At 37.2% G+C, this 25,662-nt stretch overlaps 2 protein-coding genes across 2 annotated transcripts in view; one reads left to right on the top strand and one right to left on the bottom strand.

Annotated features, from left to right (window-relative positions):
• Nucleotides 1–2,131, bottom strand: part of Cdc50 (cell cycle control protein 50A) — a 42,818-nt gene extending 40,687 nt beyond the window's left edge. The window contains exon 1 of the mRNA XM_090369382.1: nucleotides 769–2,131. Within this exon, the coding sequence (XP_090225508.1) occupies nucleotides 822–1,913 (1,092 nt within the window). The 5' untranslated portion in view covers nucleotides 1,914–2,131 and the 3' untranslated portion in view covers nucleotides 769–821. The remainder of the gene's footprint in view (nucleotides 1–768) is intronic.
• Nucleotides 2,132–2,360: 229 nt separating this feature from the next.
• LOC150088202 (hydroxyacyl-coenzyme A dehydrogenase, mitochondrial-like) overlaps nucleotides 2,361–25,662 on the top strand; it is a 155,821-nt gene continuing 132,519 nt past the window's right edge. The window contains exons 1-2 of the mRNA XM_090369383.1: nucleotides 2,361–2,423; nucleotides 16,490–16,584. Coding sequence (XP_090225509.1) covers nucleotides 16,516–16,584 — 69 coding nt within the window. The 5' untranslated portion in view covers nucleotides 2,361–2,423; nucleotides 16,490–16,515. The remainder of the gene's footprint in view (nucleotides 2,424–16,489; nucleotides 16,585–25,662) is intronic.

Genomic DNA, 25,662 nt, shown 5'->3' with positions numbered 1-25,662 from the left:
GTCGGGTGGGTGAAGTATGTTTTTTTTTTGGCTGGTGCTGTATAAGCTTGCTTTCTTGCATAATTTGCCATTACTACTATATATATATATATATATACACACACACATACATACACATCTTTATATCATTAGTGCAGTAGGGTGTATTAAACCCCACTTCATATTTTAATTAAATCATTTTTAATAGACAAATAATTAAGTATATATGGCTTTAAATGTTCTTTGTGAGTATTTCATCTTCTTGGGAGTTTTGTTCTGTACGAATTGCACGAGGGCTCACTTGAACATTATCCTTTTCACTTGAGCCACTCAGCTGGTCATTTTCTTCATATGTTGCTGTCAGCTTCAATGTTTTCTGAAAATTTCAGTTTTTCTTTCACAATTCATTGCAACTGGGGCAATATATAATTCATTCTACGTGGAATAAAAACCTACATAAAATAATAAATTTAAAATAAATTATATTCCTAAATGGTCTTGAAAACTTTACTTATATACACCAAAAATATGTGCTTAGTGCAGCAGGGTGCATGGCACCCCAGGGGCATATTATCATGTTAATTTACCAGTAGCTAATGTACAACTGAAAAGCTGAACCTCTGTATTCTTAAACTAGTACTGAGAATGTACTTTCTCCCAGATTCTAAACTACTGCCATTTATTAGATAACACACAAAAAACTGTGATAGAATGTGGGACACCCTGCGGCACTAATAGAAGGTTAATTATGCATTCTTAGAAAACTTTAAATGTGGACAAATCACTTACATGATCTCCTGTGCTCCTAATATTCAGAATGGAGTTATCCAATGAAAAATTATTCAGTATGGTGTTCTCTGGGTGATATTTACCAAATCATGTGTACTTTTGCCAAATTTAATATGGATGATGAGAAATACTACTGCCAGTACTAGACAAATACAACCAACTACAATATATGCTATGCCAAGAAAAGGGTTCTTCCCACCTAACCATGATGTATTTGACAAGATCATGCGTTTTGTGCCTTTAAATGATGATACTGGATAATTGTACTCAATTTCAAGTTTATACATGCCACTTGGGAGTCCATCTCTAAAATTTGCTGCCGTATGGTTTACTCTACGATATAATTTCCGGAAAGTTGGTAATGCTGCAGTACGCATCCATACAATAAGGTCTTCATTTTGGAATCCATTGTTTTCGGCAGATTTGCTATGAGGATCCAGTTCCCATACATTTCTACGCCAGTTGAGCGGGTGAGTGGTGCCTTGGAAGGCATCCCTAATACCTTTTCCTGGAGGATTTCGGAATTTCACATTTTTGTCAGTTGGCCATGCAATACCAGTGGTTAATATTGGAACAGGTATTTCACGATCTGCAAGATAAAAAAGCGTGAGAGTATCGTTGAACAAACTATTTGCAACAGCTCCACAAGGCGCAATTGGAGTTGCCTTTTCACTGCGATTAATTTTTACTGCCTTGAAAGGTTCACAGTCGCTTGAAGGGTGTCTTAAATCACCCAACAATTGCCTGTCATCTCTAGATTTAACGTATCGTCGATGGTTTTGATAATAATTAGTGAGTCCATAATAAATGAAAACATCTGCTTTAAATTGCAACGTCAAGTTAAAAGTCATATGGCATTTACACTGGTAACTAATATTTTGTCTAATAGCATCTGCACATGTTTTGTTACCGCCGTTAATATCTTTACAATATGTATAGTTCAACTGATGCTCCTGTACTTCATTAGAAGATACCAGAAGCCCAATCCCAATAGGAATGAATGCTAAACCTATAATGAAAAATGTTGGCAACACAGTTCCTGCAGTCAAAATCGGTTGCCATGCAGGCATTTTTTGTTGTTTGAAAGCGCTATTTGAGGGACGCTTGCTTTTTAGATGTGGTTCTTCGGTCACTGGAGTTGCCATCTTATGTGCTTTCGGAAGAATGTGCGATGTTATCTTACTATATCTAGGAATAATCCATATAGCAATAAAACTAAAACAATTTTGCTAAAACACGAACAGCCAATAAATTAAAACGTGTGCCATATTTGCTGTTCATTTTTAAAAATAACGTATAAATCACAAAAGTTCTGTAGCCAAACCTTATCTAGAAGAACACACTCATCCCCTGCACTGTGGAATTTGACCTTTCCGACGTCACGATACTGCATCACGCTGTAAACCGAACCACTAAAGCCGATAGTAATCACTCATTTGTAGAAGTAACTAGCAAAAGAGAATTTTTTTCGAGGTATTTTCTACTTCTTTTTTTATTTTTATTTTTTAACTTCTATGCTTCTGATTTCTACTCAAAGAAAGTACGCAATAGTGATATTTATTTTCGTAAAAGATATTTAATATATTAAAACATTTTTAGCCAATGTGCACATCAAAATTATTCGCTGCCCACTAGTGGGCTGTGGTATACTGGTTGTAAGTAGTAACGTGAAAAATAGTTTGTAGTAAAAATATAGTAATGAATACAGAAAATTTATAGTATTTCTGCTAAGCAATGCTTAAATTGGAACATTAATATTTGGCAACAAAAACAAATTTATATGTAATTGTCAAAAGTTTATCTGACACGTGCAAACCTTTTACCAGTTTTCTCTGGTTCCCACAATTTAAACGCCATTGTTATCGAATTTGTGATAACAGTAGCAATCCTAACAATTTAGGAAAATGATTTTTAGAAATATAACGGGAGTTTTATTATTATTATTAGTTATATGGTGCAAGGAAGCCTGAGGCTTATGCTGCACTAGCCAAAAAAAAAAACAAAAAAAAAAAAAAACTGAATTACCCTGAGAGAGAGAAAACAAGAGTCAGAAGTAGAAGGGAATCATCAAGAAAGGAATGATGATATCCAGCTCAGGACCCTGGGTATGCCAAGCCCATACTCACCAGATGTGAGCCCCTGGGACAACAATAACAAAGAAACCGGAATGGCTTTCTGTTCCAATTCGTGTACTGTTTAATCATTAACGTTCAATTCCAGGAACGGAAAGAGACCCGCAATTTTTTTTTCAAGCACAAAATGTAAACAATAATAAAGTGAAATCATTCACAGTGAGCCATGTACAGTGTTTATCACAAAAAAAAAAATAATACCTCTGTATTTGGAAAAAAAAAAACTAGGTTTCCTTATACAAAAAATCCATCTAGGGACAAAGTACTCAAAAACACAAATTAGAAAGAGTTTTTGTTATATTATCAGAAAAAAAAAAATACAATAAAACCAGGATGGAAGTTTTTCAAGGGATTGAAGGTTTAGAACTTCTTACATGGGAAAACTTCTAAGACGGGAAAATGACCTAAGATTATGAAATATTTAAACAGATAAAAATGAAAAGATACACATAAATAAGTTAAAGATCATTTTTAAGTACTATTTCAGAATTTAAAAATATTTTACTCTGCCTATGGGAAACATTTATAAACTAAAAATTCAAATTGCTTAACATTCTGTCCATTAAACTCGTTACCAAGTTGGAAGAATGAGCTCTTTGGGAGTTTCAACGTACCTTAAAAGATCACAGTTACAATAAGATAGAGAAAAATCCAGTAATTCAGAACTTCACGCTTAACATGGTCTATGTATCCGATTATGGATATCGATGAAAACAGTTGCAATATGTCACTTCCATAATATGAAAATGTTTATACTAAAAAAGGTTTTAGTGCTGAAAGCCTCCAACTACAGAAAATTCATTAATTGAACAAGTGAGTGCCAAGCATCTCACATCTTATTAGTGGAGTCCCTCAGGGTTCAGTATTGGGTCCATTGTTGTTTTCTGTATTTATAAATGATATTGATGATGGTATATCAAGCTTAATGCCCAAGTTTGCAGATGATACGAAGGTCGGCAGGGTTGTTAAGGACACTAATGACAGTACGCTGCTACAACAGGATCTAGAAAAGTTGAGTAGATGGGCTGAGAGGTGGCAAATGAAGTTTAACATTGACAAATGTAAAGTACTACATATGGGAAGTCGCAACCCCATAGTGACATATCAACTCTGTGGTACCACTGACAGTGGTAGAGAACGAAAAGGACCTGGGGGTAATTATGCAAACAGATATGAAGTTTTCTGAGCAGTGCAGACAGTCTGCAAGAGTAGCTCATGGTGTATTGTCGATGATATACAGGAATTTTTCTAGCAGGGATAAGGAGGTGATTATCCCCTTATATAAGGAAATGGTCAGGCTACACCTTGAGTACTGTATACAGGTCTGGAGGCCTCATTTTAAGAAGGATGTAGAGCTGTTGGAACGAGTACAAAGAAGGGCAAAAAGATTAGTGAATGGAACAACGGGTTGCTCTTACGAAGAAAAGCTTAAATTTTGCAAATTACAGTGTCTGGAGACTAGGTGCCTGTGAGGTGATCTGATTGAGGTGTATAAAGCCTTGAATGGTTTAAGCATGCTCAATGCTGATGGGATTCTTCCTCTAGCTCAGAATAATCACCTGAGAGGGCATAAATTCAAATTGAGGAAAGACAGACGTAGGATAGATGTTCGGAAGTTTGCCTTTAGCCAGCGGGTGGTTGGTTGGTGGAACAGACTTCCATCCTTTGTTGTGGAAGTTGATAGCCTAAATAAATTTAAGGCTCAGCTGGACAGGTAGTTGGAACAAACGGAGGGGTGAAATGGGAGAGTGTTTTTTTTTTTTTTTTTTTGGCTGATGCTGCATAAGCTTGCTTTCTTGCATCATATGCCTCTGCTAATGCCAATGCATCGTTTTAGTTCATAATAAACCACCGAAGTAGGTGAAATAGCATCGTTTCTGTTATATCTTGCATTGTGAATGCCTTCACAACGAGTTTCCCTGATATTGAACTACCAAACTAGCTCAAATAAGCAATGCTTCGACAATGGATTCTCGAATAGGCAATACAGGAATTTTGCCAGTAGGGAAAAAGAGGTGTTATCCCTTTGTATAAGGCAATGGTCAGGCCACTCCTTGAGTGCTGCGTACAGGTCTGGAGGCCTCATTTTAGAAAGGCCTTGAATGGGTTGAGCAGGCTTAATTCTGATGGAATTCTTCCTCTTGCTCTGATTATGAACTTGAGGGGCATTAATTCCAATTGTGGAAAGATAGTTATAGAACAGATGTGCAGAAATTTGCTTTTAGCCAGCGAGTAGTTGATTGCTGGAACAAACTTCCATCTGTTGTTGTGGAATTTAATAGCATAAATAAATTTGAGGAACTGGACGAATGTTTAGAGGAATGGATGTGTCAAATTGTTTTTTTTTTTTTTTTTTTTTTCCACTGATGCTACATAAGCTTGCTTTCTTGCATCACATGCCTCCTCTATTACTTCTTCGCCAATGGATTCCCGGTGGATACAACCACCCCATTGCCGCCAAGAATAAGTAACATTAGTCTTCTCCATTAGAGAAGCTTTGCTTATTGCTGGTAGTGGAATATCAGGGCAACTTGTTGTGAAGGCTTCCACAATATGAGATACATGAATATCAAAAACAATGCCATTTCACCTAATTCCATGGTTTACTGTGAACTAAAATGATTCTTGGCACTAATTTGTTCAATTACCATATGTTTAAATTGTTTAATTTTTTTAATATTAAAAATAAATAATTTATATATTTAAAAAAAACATTAAGTGGGAAAATGTCATTATAATACTGTGTATTCTTTATCACAAACCTTTTACCTGTGAAACATCTTATGCAGGAAAATAATACATTACAACATACAAAGGTGAAATTGGGACTTAAGAAACCAAACCTAGTACAGGGGAAAACTTCTTATGCGGGAATTTCTTATCCATGTTCTACTGTAGTTATTATGGAAATTACTGAAATTTGCAAATACCAAAGGTATGCTATGTTATGTCATTTTCCATACAGTTTTTTTAATCTTTTATTGTGCGCCCAAAATTTCACTTCATTATTACATTAGATAGTTTTAAAACTAATCAAAAATCTGTTTGTTAAAATGTGGAGCATTGTGTATACGTTTCTCGGAATCTGCTGTGGTTTTTTCATTGAAGTAGAGCAAAACTAGGGAAGTAATAAAATTCTTTTAGTTTCTTAATGTCTCAGAGGATTCTTACTGTTTTTATGTTTTAATATTTGTTTTTAAAGTTTTTAAGGATGGATTCATTATGTAAATTAGTTTCAAAGTATTTAATTTGTTTTTAAAATACTGACTTATTGTCTTCTCTCACTCAAAGATTAGGGTTGGTCGTTCAATGTATTTTGGGGTCAGGCTTGGGGTCCGATTCCGGGGTTCATTTACTCATTGATTTTGTCTGCGAGTGTGAGGAATACATGTAAACTATTTGTATAGCTGATTCAACAATGGAGAGTATCAGCACAGAAATGTTCTTCAAGTCATCACAGAGGTAATTCCTCCTTTTCTTAACTACAAGGCATATTGTTATATGTGACAGATATTATTATTTCTAATCCAACTTGTATTAAATTTATTTTGTTTGGAACATTGAAGATATATCAAGAATGCATTTCATAAACCAACCACGTTGGACTTAGTGCTAGTCCAGTAACCAGGAGAGTACTGGCCCACCCAGCAATTGTCACTGGATATAACAGAAAATAAAATAAAGAACTATACAGACTGTAATTCAGAATATCTCTTAAAATAGGGGACTTGAACTTTCCAGATAATGAGTGGAACTTGTGGGTTGATCACTGACACAGTAGCAGAGCCTTTCTAAATGACATGCTTTCTACATCAGCATGTTAGAGAGGCAAGAGGGGAAAGCTGCAAATTATTAGCAGTGACTCTTCATGCATTAAGAATTTGAAAATAAAAGAGCCACTAGATGGCAGTGATCATAACTGTACTGATATGGTTTTTGCTTATATGTAACTGTTGTTGAGGGGAAAAGGAAGGGATTTTGCTTTTGTGACTACAGTGATCTTAGACAGTTTTTAAATTCTTTTCAGTGAGTCTAACTGATAACATTACCAACTGCAAATTCTAAATGGACAGCATTCAGGGAAGTAATTGTAGAAGTTGGCAAGTTTTTCATACCAAATGAGAGATACTGTTCAAAGTTTAGAGCTAAATGGATGACTGATGAGACAAGTGACAGAGAAGAAAAATGGGGTGATTACAAATTATCAGAGAACCACAAACATACAGAAAGTATAAACTAGTCTCCAATTAAGTCAAAAAGGGTGGGGGGGTAGGCAGATTGCCAGAAGTCTTTAGTAAAAATGCAAAGAAAAGTAGCAAAGAATTTTTTTTTCTTAGGTTAAACGTACTTATGTTATGCACTTGGAAAGCAAGGGATGAACCACATTGACAAGCTAGACATAAATCACAATAACTATTGATGATCTTGTCATCAATAGTTGTGCAGTTAACAAACTGAATTATTAATTTGCACCTACATTCAAGCATGATGAAGTGTTTGGTGATGAGCATACCAGCTTATAACTGAGAGTGAAATTATTCTGTGATAACTGAGAGGAAAGTGTAAGAGAAATTGTTGTGGTTAAAAGTAAATAAGACACTTGATGCTGATGGAATCTATGCGATTATGTTAAGAGATGCAGCAGAAGAAATAAGTATTCTTTAGCCATTATTATGAAGCATTCTTGGATTCAGGGAGGGCTTTATAGATTGAAGATGTGCAAATATCTCCCCTGTTCATAAAGGGGAATGAAATGGTAGAAGTAATTATAGACCTGTAAGCTTAACTTCTGTTTCAAGGAAAATAATGGAGCTGATCGTCACAGAAGCAATGGTCTTATATGGCAATCACAGCATGGCTTTGTTAATGGAAAATCTTGTCTGACCAATCAGATTGGCGACTACAACGTAATATTTGTACAGAGGAACTGGACGCAAAAAATAATTTCGACGTCACATACTTATTATTATTAGCCATATGGTGCAAGGAAGCCTGAGGCTTCTGCTGCACTAACCAAAAAAAAAAAAAAATTCCCCCATTACCCTGAGAGAGAGAAAGAAAAGGGAATCACCAAGAAAGAGAAGAATGATGATATCCAGCTCAGGACCCTGGCTTTGCCAAGCCCATGCTCACCAGACGTGAGCCCCTAGATTACAGCAAAGCTTTTGATACTGTTCCAGACTGCTATACAAATTGAAGCATTGTGGCATTAGAAGCAAGTTACTGCTATTGAAAAATAGATGATTGATTGGAAGAAGGCAGTGAGTGGTTACTAACCAGTGTTGATTTGATCTCACACAACTAATAGTGTTTTGTGCTTTATCTACTCTGTCCACACAGCTGAAACTCCTAATACCTGTTTTTGAAAATGACTTCTTTGAATTGTTCATGGAAAATTCTAGAAATGTCTGTTAATTATTACACAGTTAGTAAAAGTTCACGATTACATTAAACGTAATTATTATACATTTTGATTGACACATCATGAAGAGATACTGTTAGTATTTTTGCTTTACTGCTGCTAATGATGCTCTCCTTGAATCAAAGTGTAGGTTGTAGGTAAATTTGCATTTGCTCTGTGACTTTTAATTTTAAAAAATTAATTAGAAATGTATGCAAAATTATGTCAATTGGACCTCATACAGGACTCTAAATGTACTTGTGGTGTTGATGAGGATTGGGCCAATGTCTTACGTGACTGCCCCAGTTGTCATCCCCACAGATGTATATTAATCAGCAAAATAGGACCTATAAACCATGGAGATGAGCAATTGCTCATCTCTGATGGCATACATTACATGGCCTTCTCTGAGTTTTCTCAAAATGTTTTTGAGACTAGGAGAATAAACCATGCTACAGCTGCTTAAAGTGAGACCCCCCCACCTCCTACTTGACAGCTACTTACCCGATTATGACTTGAACTCAAATGTGGCTGGCCTGCTAGAATGTGTTTCCCACCCACAAGTTACTAAATTCATTTTATTTTCAATGTATCATATTATTTTATGTATTTGCTTTTATTTTTATGTTATTTATTATTCCATGTATGTAAGTGAGTAAATATGTGTATTAATAAGCATGCATTAGCATTAGCAGAGGCATTTGATGCAAGAAAGCAAGCTTATGCAGCATCAGCCAAAAAAAAAAAAAAAAAAAACCACTTCCACTTCACCCCTCTGTTCGTTCAAAATACCTGTCCAGCTGAGCCTTAAACTTATTTAGGCTATCAACTTCCACAACAAGGGATGGAAGTCTGTTCCGCCAACCAACCACCCGCTGGCTAAAGGCAAATTTCCGCCCGTCTATCCTACATCTGTCTTTCCTCAATTTGAATTTATGCCCTCTCAGGTGATTATTCTGAGCGAGAGGAAGAATCCCATCAGCATTGAGCATGCTCAAACCATTCAAGGCTTTATACACCTCTATCAGATCACCTCGCTGGTGCCTAGTCTCCAGACACTGTAATTTGCAAAACTTAAGCCTTTCTTTGTAAGAGCACCCCTTTGTTCCATTCACTAATCTTGTTGCCCTTCTCTGTACTCGTTCCCGCAGCTCTACATCCTTCTTGAAATGAGGCCTCCAGACCTGTATAGAGTACTCTAGGTGTGGCCTGACCATTGCCTTATACAAGGGAATAATCACCTCCTTATCCCTGCTAGAAAAATTCCTATATATCATTGACAATACAACATGAGCTACTCTTGCAGCCCGTCTGCACTGCTCAGAGAACTTCATATCTGCCTGCACAACCACCCCCAAGTCCCTTTCATTCTCTACCACTGTCAGTGTAGTACCACAGAGTTGATACGTTGCTCTGGGGTTGCTGTTTCCCATATGTAGTACTTTACATTTGTCAATGTTAAACTTCATTTGCCACCTCTCAGCCCATCTGCTCAGCCTTTCCAGATCCTGTTGCAGCAGCATAGTGTCAGTAGTGTCCTTGACAACCCTGCCTACCTTTGTATCGTCTGCAAACTTCGACATTAAGCTTGATATACCATCATCAATATCATTTATAAATACAGAAAACAATAATGGACCCAACACTGAGCTAATAACATTAGTCCACGACGAGCAGTGTCCATTGATTACCACTCTCTGTCTTCTCCCCCTCAGCCATCCCTTTATGCACAGCAGCAATTTGCCTCCAATGCCACACTGCTCCAATTTGTGCAGCAGTCTTCCATGTGCAACAGTATCAAAAGCCTTTCTAAGATCCAAGTATATAATATCAAAGTTATTCGCTGCATCCAGTTCCTTTGTGACTGCATCATAGTATCCAATCAAATTGGTCAGGCAAGACTTCCCCTTAACAAAACCATGCTGTGTCCGAGCTATAACTGAAGTCTTGTCTAAATGATCCTGCAGTGCTTCTTTAACTAGTGCCTCCATTAATTTTCCTGGAATAGAAGTTAAACTCACAGGTCTATAATTACTTGTGTCAGTCTTTGATCCTCCTTTGTGAATTGGGGTCACATTTGCACATCTCCAGTCTGTGGGTACCTCCCCTGAGTCCAAGGAAGCTCTCATAATTATGGCTTAGGGTTTGCTTACTTCCTCTGCTGCCTCCTTTAATATAACTGGATAGATCCCATCCACCCCAGGTGCCTTTCTTGTGTTTATCTTCAACAATTTCTCCTCCACTTTACTCTCAGTTATTACAAGATTCTCTAGCTTACTGCTAGAGTTGAATACACCTCTGGCTTTCCCCTCGTTAAATAACTCCTCATGTGTGAATGTCGATGCAAAATATTCATTTAGTTTGTTGGCTACCTGAGCAGGATCATCAACAGTTGACCCATTGATACCAAGTGGACCAATCTGATTCATCCTCTTCCTTAGATCAACTTGTATCTATCATAGGCTTCTGTGTCATGTGTTAATTTGTATGTATCCCATGCATGTTTCTTCTCTGCCATATGCCTCATTAGTTCATCTGACATCCATTTAGGCCTAAACCTTGAACAATATTTCTTAGTTGGTATGTAAAGCCTAGTAGCTTCCAAGATAAGTTCTTTGAATGCTTCCCATTTTGCATTTGCCGTTGGTAACATCATCAGTTGGTCCCACTCTATAGAATTTAAATACTGTCTCAGTCCATCGTAGTCGCCTTTACGGAAGCAATAACCCTTCCCTTTACCCCTAATGGTAGTTACCTCTTTGAGTAAATCTCACTTCAGCACTGTGATCACTGCCACCTAGTGGTTCATTTATCTGCAGATTCTTAATGCATGAAGAATCGCTGCTGATAATCAAATCAAGAGTATTCCTCCCTCTAGTTGCCTCTCGAACATGCTGATGTAGAAAACAATCATCCAGTAAATCCACTTACAAATACGCTCACTTACAATGTATGTAAGTGAGTGTATTTGTGTAAGTAAATAAGTGCATGTAAGTGTGTGTGGGTGAGTTTGGGTAGGTGTATGTGTGTTTGGTATGTGTGTATGTCTTCAAATTAATGACTGAGTAAATTTGGTGTTTTGCTTCTGTGTATGTGTGCATAACTGTAATATGCTGGGTAGGAAACGAGTCTGCTTAACCGGAGGGGGAAAAAATCATAAAGTATATGTGTGATAGTTTTATTAAGGGTACTATTATGAATGAGTTGAATGTGCATAAATGTAGATTGAATGAGAATATCCCATACAAATTGACTCTGGTCTTAATATCAGTGACTCTGATGTATGGGGGTGCTGCTTCTTAAAGTTACATTCAATTGCTTTGGTTATAAGATATGTAGACATAGATAGTAATAATAATAAGCAAGTTAAAAATATTACAAAACATTAACTGGACACTTACCATTAACAGATTTGGGTAACCTTGAAATTTTATTTAAAAATAAAATCCATTTTTCAGCTTTTATTTGTTGAAAATAGATTAATAACTTTTTCATTCAAGTTTGGTGCTCTGTTCAAATCGGCACTTCTCATTCTGCAGTTCCTTTAACTTGTTTTTTTACCTCTAAAAAATGCTTATTGGCAACCTGCCAACTAAGCATTGGCTCAACCACTGAGAGCAAATTGTGGTTGTGGAACTGTATAGCACACAGTTCCATCAACAGTTAAAATTCAAAGTTGAAAACGATTTCATGTTTCTATTTGTTTATTATCGAAATTATTATTGGAAATAGTTGTTTTCCCATGAACCAAAGGCCTTAGCATATGGTTGGGCCTGGATGGCCCAAGCTCAGTTTAATACTTGTATTAAATAAAGCAATTATTTATTTTTATTATTATTGTTATTGTTTTTTTTTTTTTTTTTTTTTTGATTATTGGAAATAGAGGATAAGTATACTATATGCAGGACCTGTTAATAAAAATATTCATTGCATTGCATCATTCTTCACAAAACTTCATATAATCTCGTTGACTGTATACTGCATTTAGATTTAAAAATCTGGGGATGCAGTTTTTACCAACGAGCTGCCCTTGCTTAATATATATAAAAATTTAATGTTATCTCCATGTCCTGTCCTGGTAGATGTCTTCATTTAGGTGGCACTTGTATCCTGTCTGAATGTGTGATGATGGGTGAAACAAAGTAAATGAGTGAGTAAGCGTTGGGTACTGTTAGAAAAGAGTCTGTCCCTAAATAGGTACAAAAAAAAGTGTCCTTTTGTAATTGTTAGTACGATAGCTGCATATTGAGTAGAGTAAATGGTTAATATGAGTTGTTCTAGCAGGCCCTCCTTCAAATTGGACTGCAGTGTGGGCAGCCTATGTGAAACCCCCTGCACTGATGATGTCATTCCCTCTCATTTGGATGCCTCCGTAGCCAGGTGGGAAGGAGCACGTGCTTCTTGATTAGACCAGGGTTCGAGCCAGTCACCACCAAATATGGAGGATGCGAAAAGGTCAAGGGAATGACCACTGCATATTCCCGGAGCAATGTGGCCTTAGTTGCTAATGCTCCTAAAAACCAAATAACTAACAAACAAACAACCTCTCATTTGTGGCATGGTGTAGGATCTGCTGACACCCAGCTACAGGTGGTCTGGCTGGTGTGGGATTATTCATAGGGAACCACTGTCCTCAGTGCGATCTCTGCCCAACATAGGGCACCTTAGCCGTATGCTTTATTCCCAACTTACCCATGCTTCCTCCCCCCCCCCTACATCCCATCCCTATTTTTGATGTGTAAACATCTTTGGCAGCACCTACTAAAGTTCGGACGGTAGTAAAATCAATTTGTCATGATTTTGCGACTTTAAAATGACGTCATTTGACATAATTTCCATTTCATAACAAAGAAAAATGGAGTTGAGAGAGGAGATCGTGCAAAGGATCATGGGAGGTGATCTTAGATGTGCTCAGAGCTGGCGTAAACCAGCTGGTTGCTGAAAAATGTTTATGATTTGGGGCATACCACTTAGGTGGCTTTGGGCTAACCATTGCCACCGATGGCAGAAACCTTTTGGTAACCAGAGAAATCGATATCTTGCAAAATTTAAATTAAAGTAAAGCAAAATAAAAAAATAAATAACATGGTTCGACCAGTGCAAAGCATCGTGGGAATGGCAAAAAGAACGGAGTCGGGAGAGAGATTACGCAAAGGATCATGGGAGGTGATCTTGGATGTTCTCAGAGCTGGCATAAACCAGCTGGATGTGGAAAAACGTTTATGATTTGGGGCATACCACTTAGGTGGCTTTGGGCTCACCATTGCCACCCATGGCAGAAACCTTTTGGTAACCAGAGAAATTGATATCTTGAGGGCAATGATCTTGGATGTGCTCAGAGCTGGCATAAACCAGCTCTGAGCCAACATCCAAGATCATTACATTACATGTGCTTCAACTGGTAAGACTGAAGCGCATGTAATGTCTTTGGTAAAACAGGTACTGTAGGTGTTACAGTACCTGTCTGTATTACTGAATCGGTTGTATATTTCCATCAAGAGGCGAATCATAAAAGTTTTTCCACAACTAGCTGGGTTGGTGAAGAATATTTGAATCGGTTCTGTTTTTTCATTGCAAAATGGAATGTGCAGCATTACCATCTCGTGCTTGTATTCGTTGAGATCCTGAGCCAAGTCATATATTCGATAGAGTATTATGCGTGGATACTGTCGTTTCTTGCAGATCTCGTAGCACTGCATGTGTAATTTGTGACAAAGCATGACAGAGTAACACGATCCAACATAATATGATTGTATCAATACAAATACTTGCATTGTTGCAATCATACTGTTCAACAAATGGCTACAATCAAATGTGTATTGGTAAGCAGCGGTCTGTGTATCCTATTTATCACTAACATTGATTCGGTAGAGTAAATAGCGGGCGTGAGCATAAATTACATTGTTCATGATTTCAGTTCTAGCTGTTCGAAACTTAGTAGGAATAACCCCATAGTAGGTGTCGTCAAAGATGTTTACACTTAAAACATCTTTCGTGCATACAGAGTACACATGCGATTTTTTGCATGGTGCTCCCTATCACCACAAATCTTTTACTTTTCTTGTCTGTTCCCCTCCCCCATCTGGTGTGGATGATAGACTTCTTTCACAGGGGTGCCCCTCTGTTACTTTAACTTCCTACTTCTTGGTGGACAGCCTTCCTGTCGTCCACCCTAACCTTCTTGTGCTGTTCCCTGCACTGTCACCCCTTTCACATCTTCCCCTTCTAGAACCATTTTTTTTTTTTTTTTTTTTAAACTCTTACCCTCCCTGGCAAGCTCAGGCACAGTCCAGTGTTCGATCCCACCAGTCTTTCTTCTGCTGTATCCAGCTTCCTCCCAGAGGCAATGGATGGAAACACAGTCCCATTAGGGTCCTGGTGGCTATGTGCTGGAGGAACAACGGACCAACATAACCTCATACTACATTACACAAACTGACTGAGTAGAAAAATACAGGAATTTTGCTAGCAGGAATAAGGAGGTGATTATCCCTTTGTATAAGGCAATGGTCAGGCCACACCTTGAGTACTGTGTTGAGGTCCGAGGCCTCATTTTAGGAAGGATGTAGAGTTGCTATAACAAGTACAGAGAAGGGCAACAAGATTGGTGAGGGGGAACAAAGTGTTGCTCCTACCAAAGAAAGGCTTAAGTTCTGCAAATTGCAGCGTCCAGAGACTAGGCATCTGCGAGGTGACCTGATTGAGGTGTATAAGGCCTTGAATGGTTTGAGCAAGCTCAGTGCTGATGGGATTCTTCTTCTTGCTCAGATTACAAACCTGAGGGGGCAGAAACTTAAATTGAGGAAGGACAGTTGTAGAATAGATGTGCAGAAATTTGCCTTTAGCCAGCAGGTAGTTGATTGCTGGAACAAATTTCCATCTGTCTTTGTGGAAGTTGATAGCTTAAATAAATTCAAGGGAGAATTGAACAAACTTTTAGAGTGAATGGATGGGTGAAATGAGAAATTTTTTTGGCTGTTGCTATATAAGCTTTCTTTCATGCATCATATGCTTCTGATAATGCTAATGCTAACACAAATACATACACTATCTCTGCATTTACAGAGTTTGTACTGCATCACAAAGCATACTTCACGGTTTTAAGGGGGAATCCCTAGTGCTCCTAGGCAAGAAACACTATAACAGTGGTCTCCAAACTTTTTTGGTCGCACACACTTATTTTACTTAAAAGGACTGGCGTTCACCCTGGAATAAAAAATTAAATATATAAGTTTAATATTTTTTTTTATTTATAAATCAATTACATGGAAATCATTATATCTAAAATCACATATAATTTTAAAAGATCACAAATAAAAAAATACAAAACAAAATTAAATTGAAGTTCAAGCACAAAATATGAAATCATTAATGTAACAAGTGTAGTAAATGTAATACTATTTGTTTTATTTATAAATAATTTACATCGTATGCATATAGAATCGCATATATAAAATCATAGGCGCCTCCGTAGCCAGGTGGGAAGGAGCAGCAGTGCATAGCACATGCTTCTTGATTAGGCTGGGGTTCGAGCCCGTCACCACCAAATATGAAGGATGCGGAAAGGTCAGGGAATGACCACCGCATATCCCGGAGCAATATGGCCTTAGTTGCTAATGCTCCTAAAAACCAAAATAACTAACAACATAACATATATAAAATCACAATCTAATTCAATGCAAAAATACAAAACAAAACGAAATTGAAATTAAAGTACAAAGTGGTATAAATCAAATCAACAGAATTTTTTAGAAGGAACAATGTGCTTAAATATTTTTCATTATTGCTGTGTATCTTGGTTTAATATTTTGGGGCACAGCTACCCAAAGACCTGGTTCCAAGTTAAGTTTATTTCTAACATGGTTTTAATAATAGTCATTGCAGAGAAAGTCACCTCACATAGGTTGATCCAAATGGAAGGATTGCATCTCTCGCTCTACTTACCAAATCACCGCATGTATCATCTGCACACTCCACTTTGGAGACCACTGCACTATACTATACTCCCTTTAGCTGATCAAGCCTACTTTGAAACATACTTTTTATGTACAATATGCTGTTACCTTATTTGGTGAAATGCTATCATATTTTCTGACTTGCTAACAAAAAGATGTTTTGTAGTTATACTTATGTTTAAGCTTTTTTTGTTATTTTAATTTCAGAGATATGTTATTTTCTACTCTGTTAGTTTGCAGATCATTGGCTACAGCAGCAATGTCGCAAACTTCCATAAAAACTGTGACAGTTATTGGAAGTGGACTTATGGGCTCTGGTATTGCACAGGTAAGGGTGACAGTAAAGGTAGAAAAAAAGCTTAATTATTTGATTGACCTTAGCTCTTTGGTTATGATGGTTAATTTTTTTTTATTCAGAACATGGAAACCTTTGAGTTAGAAGCTGTAAATCAGCATGTTGACTTACTCTCACTGGCAAAAAAATTATAAACATTTTTTGTAGTTAGTGTCAACAGATAATTAAACGTACAGTATGCAAATGCAAGTCACATAGCATGCTCACAAGTTCCTTGCTAACATAAAAATACTGCATGCTTTTTCCTAGGGCTTTTCAGTTGATCTGATCATGGTGATCTTTCTGAATTTCAGAAGGGTGTTATTATTGGTGCACATTTAGCAGAACCACAATTGAGAAAACAAAGGAAATCACCGGTGTGTCAAAAGCAACCATCTTAAAAGTATGCAAGTGGAAGATAAAAGGAGAACGTAGCTCTAAAAGGAAGAAATATAGAAGTCGGTACTCAGTCGTTATTTCTGAAGTCTCAAAGAAAGAGATCACAGGAATTTAAAGTGGATGCGGATTGTGGGTCAGAATGGATGGTTCAGCAGACAACTGAAAAATTAAATTTAGGCAAAGAAAGACCTATTTCCAATCAAACTATGTGACATGGTCTGAAAAATCTGGGATATGGTAGTTGTGTGCCTATGTGAATTATAGTAATAGTACTGGCCATATAGTGCAAGGATGCCACAGGCTTTTGCTGCACTGAAAAAAAAAAAAAAAAAAAAAAAAAACAATCAAGTAGATAAGAAAACACAAATTATATGCTACCCTCCTCATGCAGATAACTATCCAGTGGACCCTTGAACTTATCGAAACCGTCAGCCTCCACCACCTGTGAGGGCAACTTGTTCTAGCTATCAATGACTCGCTCTAAAAGAAAACTTCTTACAATTTAATCTAAATCTCAAGCCCTATAATTTGAATTTGTGACCTCTAGTTTTGGAATTGTTTATAACAGTGAGAATTCTATCTTCACTCATTTTACTAATAATTGGAACCCACATAATCAGTCTTTCCTCATATGGTTGTCCTTCTGCCAATCTCACCATTCGAGTTGTCCATCTTTGGACTTTTCAAGCAGCTTGATGTCTTTTTCAGATGAGGTCTCCAGACTTGAACACAGTACTCTAAATGTGGTCTTACAGTTGTCTTATACAGTGTAATTATGACCTCCCTATCTCTACAAGATAGTGTTTGATAAATCATCAATGGGAAATCATGCTGACTGCCTTTTTACACTGTTCAGAAAACTTCTTATCTGCTCATAGTGTAACTCCCAGATCCCTTTCCTCCTCCACTGTTTTTAATTTAACCTCGCCAAGTATATAATTTATTTGTGGGTTGCTATTCCCCAAGTGTAAGACCTTGCATTTAGCAGCATTAAAATGTAGCTGCCACTTCTCTGACCATCTTTGAAGTCTGTTCAAGTCATCCTGAAGAGTACTGCTTGGCACTGATCATTAACGACTCTGCCAATCTTTACATCATCTGCAAATTTTGGCATCACGCCTTCTATTCCTTCATCGACGTTATTTATGAAAATGAGAAACACCAGTGGTCCAATAACCGATTATTAACTACTCTACCAATCTTTATGTCATCATTTTGACATCAAGCCTTCTGTTCCTCTGTTGATATCATTTATGAAAATTAGAAACAACAGTGGTCTAAGAATAGATCCTTGGGGAACCCCCACTCTTGACGTTGTACCAATCTGAAGAATATCCATTAATCACAACCCTCTGCCCTGCAGCCACCCAGCAATCCATTTTTAGAATCTTACCAGTAATCCCAACCTGTTCAAGTGTATACAGTAAGCTTTTGTGAGGGACCGAGTCAAATACTTTGCTAAAATCCAAATAAACTATATCAAAATTATTCACTAAATCCAGCTCATTAGTAACTGTGTCAAAATAGTCTACTATGTTAATTAAGCATGATTATCCTTAACAAAGCCATGCTGTGTGAACTTCAGAATGCCACATCTATCTAAATATCCCTGGATTGCATTCTTAATCATTGCCTCTAAGATTTTTCCTACCGCTGAAGTCAGGCTAACTGGTCTTTAGTTATTAACTTCACTCTTAGAACTGCTTTAATGTATTGGCGATACATTGGCACTTCTCCAATCCAAAGGAATCTTCCCTTAGTCCAAAGATGGCCTCATAATTAACCTCAATGGTTCAATAGACTCTGTTGTGCTCTTCCCCAAAACTATAGGGTATACGCCATCAACTCTGAATGCCTTACTTGCCTTCACACTCAAAAGTTTTTTTGATAAACAATCATCTGCAATTACAACATCACTAATTTCATATGGCTCAGCCTCACTCGCATAGCGTTTTCTCAGCATGGTCAGTCGTCAGTAAAGACCGATGCAAAGTGCCTATTCAATTTATCCACAACATCAGCTGGGTTATCTAAGATTTTCCCGCATTCAGTGCACAAGGGTCCGATCTGATTAGCTTTCTTCTTGGTTGTATTCACATACATGAAAAATTCCTTGTTCTTATTCTTTACTCTCTTAGCCTATGCTTTCTCATTTGCAGCCTTGGCCTCCCCACTTTATTTATCTGTAACTGTCCCAACCTTTTTCTGTTCTATTTGACCAGCCAGCTTCACAGTCATCCATTTTGACATCTTCCTCCTGCAATATTTTCTTAAAGGTATGTATGTGTTCATAGCATGTGATTTTTGCTTTAAAAGTATTTGTAAATTCAAATGTATTTGCCATACCTTGGCAGTTCGCCAAATTCACTGATGCCATATAGCATCTTAAACTGTCAAAGTCCCCTCTTCTCAAGTTTAAGACCCCTGCCTTTACCTTTAACTACTGCAATATCTTTCTTCATCTTCCAGCTGATGATTGCTTGCTCACCTGGGGTGGATGGAATCTATCCAGTTATATTGAAGGAGACAGAGAAGGAAGTTAGCAAACCCTTAGCCATAATTATTAGAGCATCCTTAGATTCAGGGGCGGTCCCCGTGGATTGGAGATGTTCATATGTATCTCCAATTCACAAAAAGGGAGCAAAGGTTGACACAAATAATTATAGGCCTATTAGTTTAACTTCTGTTTCAGGAAAAATAATGGAGTCACTGGTTAAAGAGGTGATACAGGATCACCTAGACAAGACAGCAGTAATAGTTCAGACACAGCATGGGTTTGTTAAGGGGGAAGTCTTGTCTGACCAATTTGATTGAATACTACAATGTGGTCACAAAGGAACTGGATGCAAAAATTAATTTTGATATTATATACTTGGATTTCAGGAAAGCTTTTGATACTGTTGCACATGGAAGACTGCTATACAAATTGGAGTGGTATGGCATTAAGGGCAAGTTGCTGCGTGGATGAAGGGATGGTTGAGTGGGAGACGGCAGAGAGAGTGGTAATAAATGGACATTGCTCTACATGGACTAATGTTATTAGTGGAGTACCCCATGGTTCGGTGCTGGGCACATTGTTATTTTGTGTATTTATCAATGATATCGATGAAGGTATATCAGGCTTAATGTCCAAGTTTACAGACAATACGAAGGTCGCGAGGGTTGTTAATGACAGTACACTGCTGCAACAGGATCTAGAAAAGTTGAGCAGATGGGCTGATAAGTGGCAACTCTGGGATTACTGCAGAAGCAGTAATCCCAGAGTAACATATAAACTGTGTGGTACTACACTTACAGTGGTAGAGATTGAAAAGGACCTGGGGTAATTGTGCAGGCAGATATGAAGTTTTCTGATCAGTGCAGATGGTCTGCAAGACTAGCTCATGGTGTCTTGTCAATGATATACAGGAATTTTTCTAGCAGGGATAAGGAGGTGATTATCCCCTTGTATAAGGCAATCAATGGTCAGGCCACATCTTGAGTACTGTATACAGGTCTGGAGGCCTCATTTTAAGAAGGATGTAGAGCTGTTGGAACGAGTACAGAGAAGGGCAACAAGATTAGTGAATGGAACAAAGAGTTGCTCTTACGAAGAAAGGCTTAAGTTTTGCAAATTACAGTGTCTGGAGACTAGGCACTAGCGAGATGATCTGATTGAGGTGTAATAAGCCTATGGTTTGAGTGTGCTCAATGCAGATGGGATTCTTCCTCTTGCCTGTTTGTTTGTTTGTTTGTTTGTTATTTGGTTTTTAGGAGCATTAGCAACTAAGGCCATATTGCTCCGTATCTTCCTCTTGCTTAGAATAATCGCCTGAGAGGGCATAAATTCAAATTGAGGAAAGACAGTTGTGGGATAGATGTGTGGAAGTTTGGCTTTAGCCAGTGAATGGTTGATTGCTGGAACAAACTTCCATCTTTCGTTGTCAAAGTTGATAGTTTTAACAGATTCAAGGCAGAACTAGACAAACATTTGGAGTGAGTGGATGGGTGAAATGAGAAGGGGGGTGTTTTTTTTTTTTTTTTTTGCTTATGCCATATAAGCTTGCTTTCTTGCATCATGTGCCCTTGCTAATGCTAATTTCCTTTTCTCTTATTAATTATTTATATATTTTTAATTTTCTTCTTATTATTATTTTATTTTTATTATTTATTTTATTTTATTTATTATTATTATTTTTGGCTGGTGCAGCGTAAGTCATAGGCTTCCTTGCACCATGTGGTCATTGCTGATACTAATACTCCTGAATATGGATTTAAATAGGTGTCCTGCTGGTATTTTCAACCTCAAGGGTAATTGACACACATACAGATTTTCAGTGGGTTTTGCAATTGAAGCAAGTGAAGGTCAAGTTCATTACAGGAATACTAATTGGATTTCTGACAGCTATGGATTATTCAAAGAGCAGATGGCACATTATGTCATTAATACACTCTCCATTAAGGAATGCTTACAAACTTATTTGGGCTGTCTGATGCAGTTCTGCTGTTGCTTATCACTTAACAAAACAATAAAATTGCCAAAGTGAAAAATGCTGTTTCTAGAATTAAAAAAGAAAAAAGAAAGTGTGGTATAATATATTTCTTTCAAAAAACCTCTACCAACAGAATGCATAGATAATTTTGCCCATGAGGATTTTCTGTGTCCACATACCTCCTTTACAAAACTAAAACATTATTGTGTTAATGGGATACATGATGCAAACCTGAAACCACTTCCAGGTTATAGAGGATAGATTTTTATTCACTAAATGGAAATGTGCTGTCTAAAGAACATGGCAGCATAATCACAAAAAAGTAAGCATGGCACAATTTACTGACCCCTAGAAGGTGCAGTGCATGCTTTTGTTCAGTGAGCTGCAATATGCCACTGCTATTCTGCATAGATTTCAAATGCAGTTTAAAAAGAAGCCACTGAGTAGATATACAATTGTGCAGTGGTACAGAAATTCCAAAAAGGACCTGTTTATATGATCATCTTGGCAGATGTGGTGGCTGAACAAAAGTCAGTAAGGGCACAGTGGAACTGGTTCAAGGAGGTTTTATTCAAAGCCTAAGGAAATTCCATGTGACATGCCGGTCTTGAGCTTAGCATGGCATGGTCAAGTGCGCGCGCCCGCGCGCGTGTGTGTGTGTGTAAGTGTAAGTGTAACATGTTATAGCCAACTGAGAATGAAACCATATGAATTAAGGCTCATACATGAGCCACTGATCAACAACAAAACCAAAAGGATGGAATTTTGTTGGTAAACTTCTCCATGATTATAGTTTTGGGATTATGCTGCCATCTACTCCAGCAAGCACATTTTCTGATTGGTGAAAAAAAATTTGAGGATAACCTCTATCACTTGGAAGTGTTTTCAGGTTTGTCATGTATTGTATTCATACAATAACATTTTAGTTTTGTACAAGAGGTTTGTGGACCCCCAGTACATTTCCTATTCCTGTAGTAGTAGTAGTGGCATGTGATGCAAGAAAGCAAGTGTATGAGCTTATGCAGCATCAGCCAAAAAAAAAAAAAAAATCACACCATTCCCTTCAAATGTCTGTCCAGTTCCTCCTTATATTTATTTAACCTATCAACTTCCACAACGACAGATGGAAGTTTGTTCCAGCAATTAACCACCCGCTGGCTAAAGGCAAATTTCCGCACATCTATTCTACATCTGTCTTTTCTTAATTTGAATTTATGCCTCCTTAGGTTCATAATCTGAATAAGTGGAAGGATCCCATCAGAATTCAGCGTGCTCACCCATTCAAGACCTTATACACCCCAATCAGATCACCACACAGGAGCCTAGTCTCCAGCCACTGCAATTTGCAGAACTTAAGCCTCTCTTGGTAAGAGGATCCCTTCATTCCCCTCACCAATCTTGTTGCCCTTCTCTATACGTGCTCAAGCAAATCTACATCCTTCCTAAAATGAGGCCTCCAGACCTGTATGCAGTACTCAAGGCGTGGCCTGACCGTTGCCTTATACAGAGGAACAATCACCTCCTTTTCCCTGCTAGCAAAATTCCTATATATCATTGACTGTATATTGATAAAAACACTGTATGATGCTCAGTGGCATATCCAGGTATCATTGTAAGGGAGGCATGGCAACCAGGTGCTTGAATGTTTTTTTTTTTTTTTTTTAGATAGACCTAGAAACACTTATATATGCACATAAATAATGTTCTATTGATTATCTTTATTTGAATTTTAGGAAAGCATATGAATAATAATACGTGTTAATCACAAAAAGTGACAATAATATATTATTTCCAAACATTTGGCAATATAACACAAAGAACAAACAAGTTTATGAAATATATAATAAAATTATAAAATGAAAGAATAATAGAAATATGTGCAGAGGCAGATTTACAGTGAAGCTAATGAAGCTTAAGCTTCAGGGTCCCTCATTTGCACGGGCCCCTGCAAGGCCCCAGTAATATGTTCCCATGGTCGTATGTTTTTGTAAGATTTGCAAAAGTAAGATACAGGAAACCCTTGATTAGTGCGGTTAATGAATCCTTGAAATATACCGCACATATTAAAACCGCACTAATCAAACTTAAGAAACAATGGGAATAATTATAATGAATCCTTGAAAATTATGAAATTGTAAAAATATTTTTTCTTACTCAATACGTACCTATAATGCACTGCATAGTTCTTAAATTATTAAGGAATAAATTTAAAAAAAGATAGTATGATTTAAATTTTATTTTTTGCAAAAAAAACTTATCTAACTTCAATTGAACAGTGGTAGCTTTCTTCCTTTCCTCCATGATCTTGCGATAACAATCAATTTGCTTATCTAACCCTCAACGAACGTTCATGCTTCTCTCTGCATCTGGATCAATCTCTAGTATGAGTTCTTTTGCTTTTTAAAGTGTATTAAATAGTTCAAGTTTTTTGAATGAAATTTCTTTGGGAGCAAATTGCTTTTCTTCTGCTTCATTTTCGTCTTCTTCCTCGTATGCATGTTGATGCTCAATTTCAAGAAGATCGTCGTTACTTAAGTCTTTTGAATGCGATTCCAATAATTCTCTAACGTTTTCTGAATCTACTTCCTCAAAGCCGAGGTCTTTTCCAATTGTAGTAATTTTATCAATAACTTTGTTGACAGGATTAATGAAACCGCAAAAATCATTTGCACATTCAGGCAAAAGATTCTGCCAGACAGCTCTCATGCAGCTGTTCGTCATTTCTTCCCACGATCTGTGTATGTTCTCAACTGCTTCTTTAATATCATAATATTAAAGAAGTTTAATATTAATAATAAAAGAATAAAAGAATATGAGTTACCAGAGCAAATTTCAATTTCAGAGTGGTTATGGGGTGCTGCTGTCGAGCATTTTGGAGTCGATTCCCATTCATTTAAGTTAGAAGACCCTGGTGAGTGCGTATCACGTATTTGCCGCTTTAGGCGCCGTTGTGATTGCCAAGCACGGCAAGAAAAAAACAGCGCACTAATCAAATTTGATAACGCATATATTAAGGGGATAGTATCAAAAAAATTTTGCACACTAATTAAAACCGCATTGTTCAAAACCACATTAATCAAGGGTTTCCTGTATTTTAAACCACAATTGGTTAACAATGCTGTCTCTTTCCATTCCGACTTTCCCTTCATCACACTGTCGTATCGGGTGATGTTGGAGTCACGTCTGCCGGCAGGATATTTTGCAAGGTGGTGCATGTGGGAATAAATTTTTTGTTCACCAAATTTTCGAATAACTCCAGATTTATGTGTTCAGCCCAGTCAATGTTTCACCAAATTTTCGAATAACTCCAGGGACAAGCCCATACTCACCAGACACATCTGGTGAGTATGGGCTTGGCACACCCTGGGTTCTGAGCTGGATATTATCTTTCTTCTCTTTCTTGGTGATTCCCTTCTACTTTTGACTCTCTCTCTCTCTCAGGAATTTTTTTTTTTTGGCTGGTGCAGCATAAGCCTTAGGCTTCCTTGCACCATATAGCTAATAATAATAATAATACATGCAATATTTTAATTAAGTAAAGTTTGACTGATTTATGTGTTCAGCCCAGTCAACGTTTCGGGAGCAGTGGGAAAAAGTACTTATATTTTGAAAGCAAGAATTGTATTGTTTTAATGTTTCAATAAATTAATGAAAATAATAAAAAATTGTGTATTACTTTGAAATCCAAAGGTGGTGCACTTGCACCATGCTACTGGTGCCCATAGTTTGAGTGGTCACCAACTTTAAGAAAAATACAAAGAAATTTTGCATTCTTTTCTTAAAGAGGGCCCCAAAAATTGTATAAGCTTTAGGCCCCACAAAACCTCCATCCTCCCTGCACAGCTATGAAAAATATATGCTGCTTTCTGCCATTGCACATTCTGTATCTCCAATTTTCTTGAATGGCAATACTCTCTCACATAATTCGGCTGTCAGTATACATTTACAATATTTACAAAAACATTTTAAATAATCACCATCCAATTTGCACAGCCAGTTCTTATACTTTTTGCTCATTTTCTAAAAGGGGCAAAATAGTTTAATATGAAAATTCATAAGCGGGGAAAAAAAAAATTTAGTTACCTACTCAAAGTAATTGAATCATTACAAATGAAAATGGACAAATTTTCGTCAACACTGTTAAACCTATTCAAAATAGTTGTTTGCATACAGAAAAGATACTGCATCTATGTTTTGTGCA

The sequence above is a fragment of the Mastigoproctus giganteus genome, chromosome 3 (genome assembly GCF_048544385.1).
Source record: "Mastigoproctus giganteus isolate SK-2022 chromosome 3, ASM4854438v1, whole genome shotgun sequence".
Classification (NCBI taxonomy): domain Eukaryota; kingdom Metazoa; phylum Arthropoda; class Arachnida; order Uropygi; family Thelyphonidae; genus Mastigoproctus; species Mastigoproctus giganteus.
This window is presented reverse-complemented; position numbering and strand designations above follow the sequence as displayed.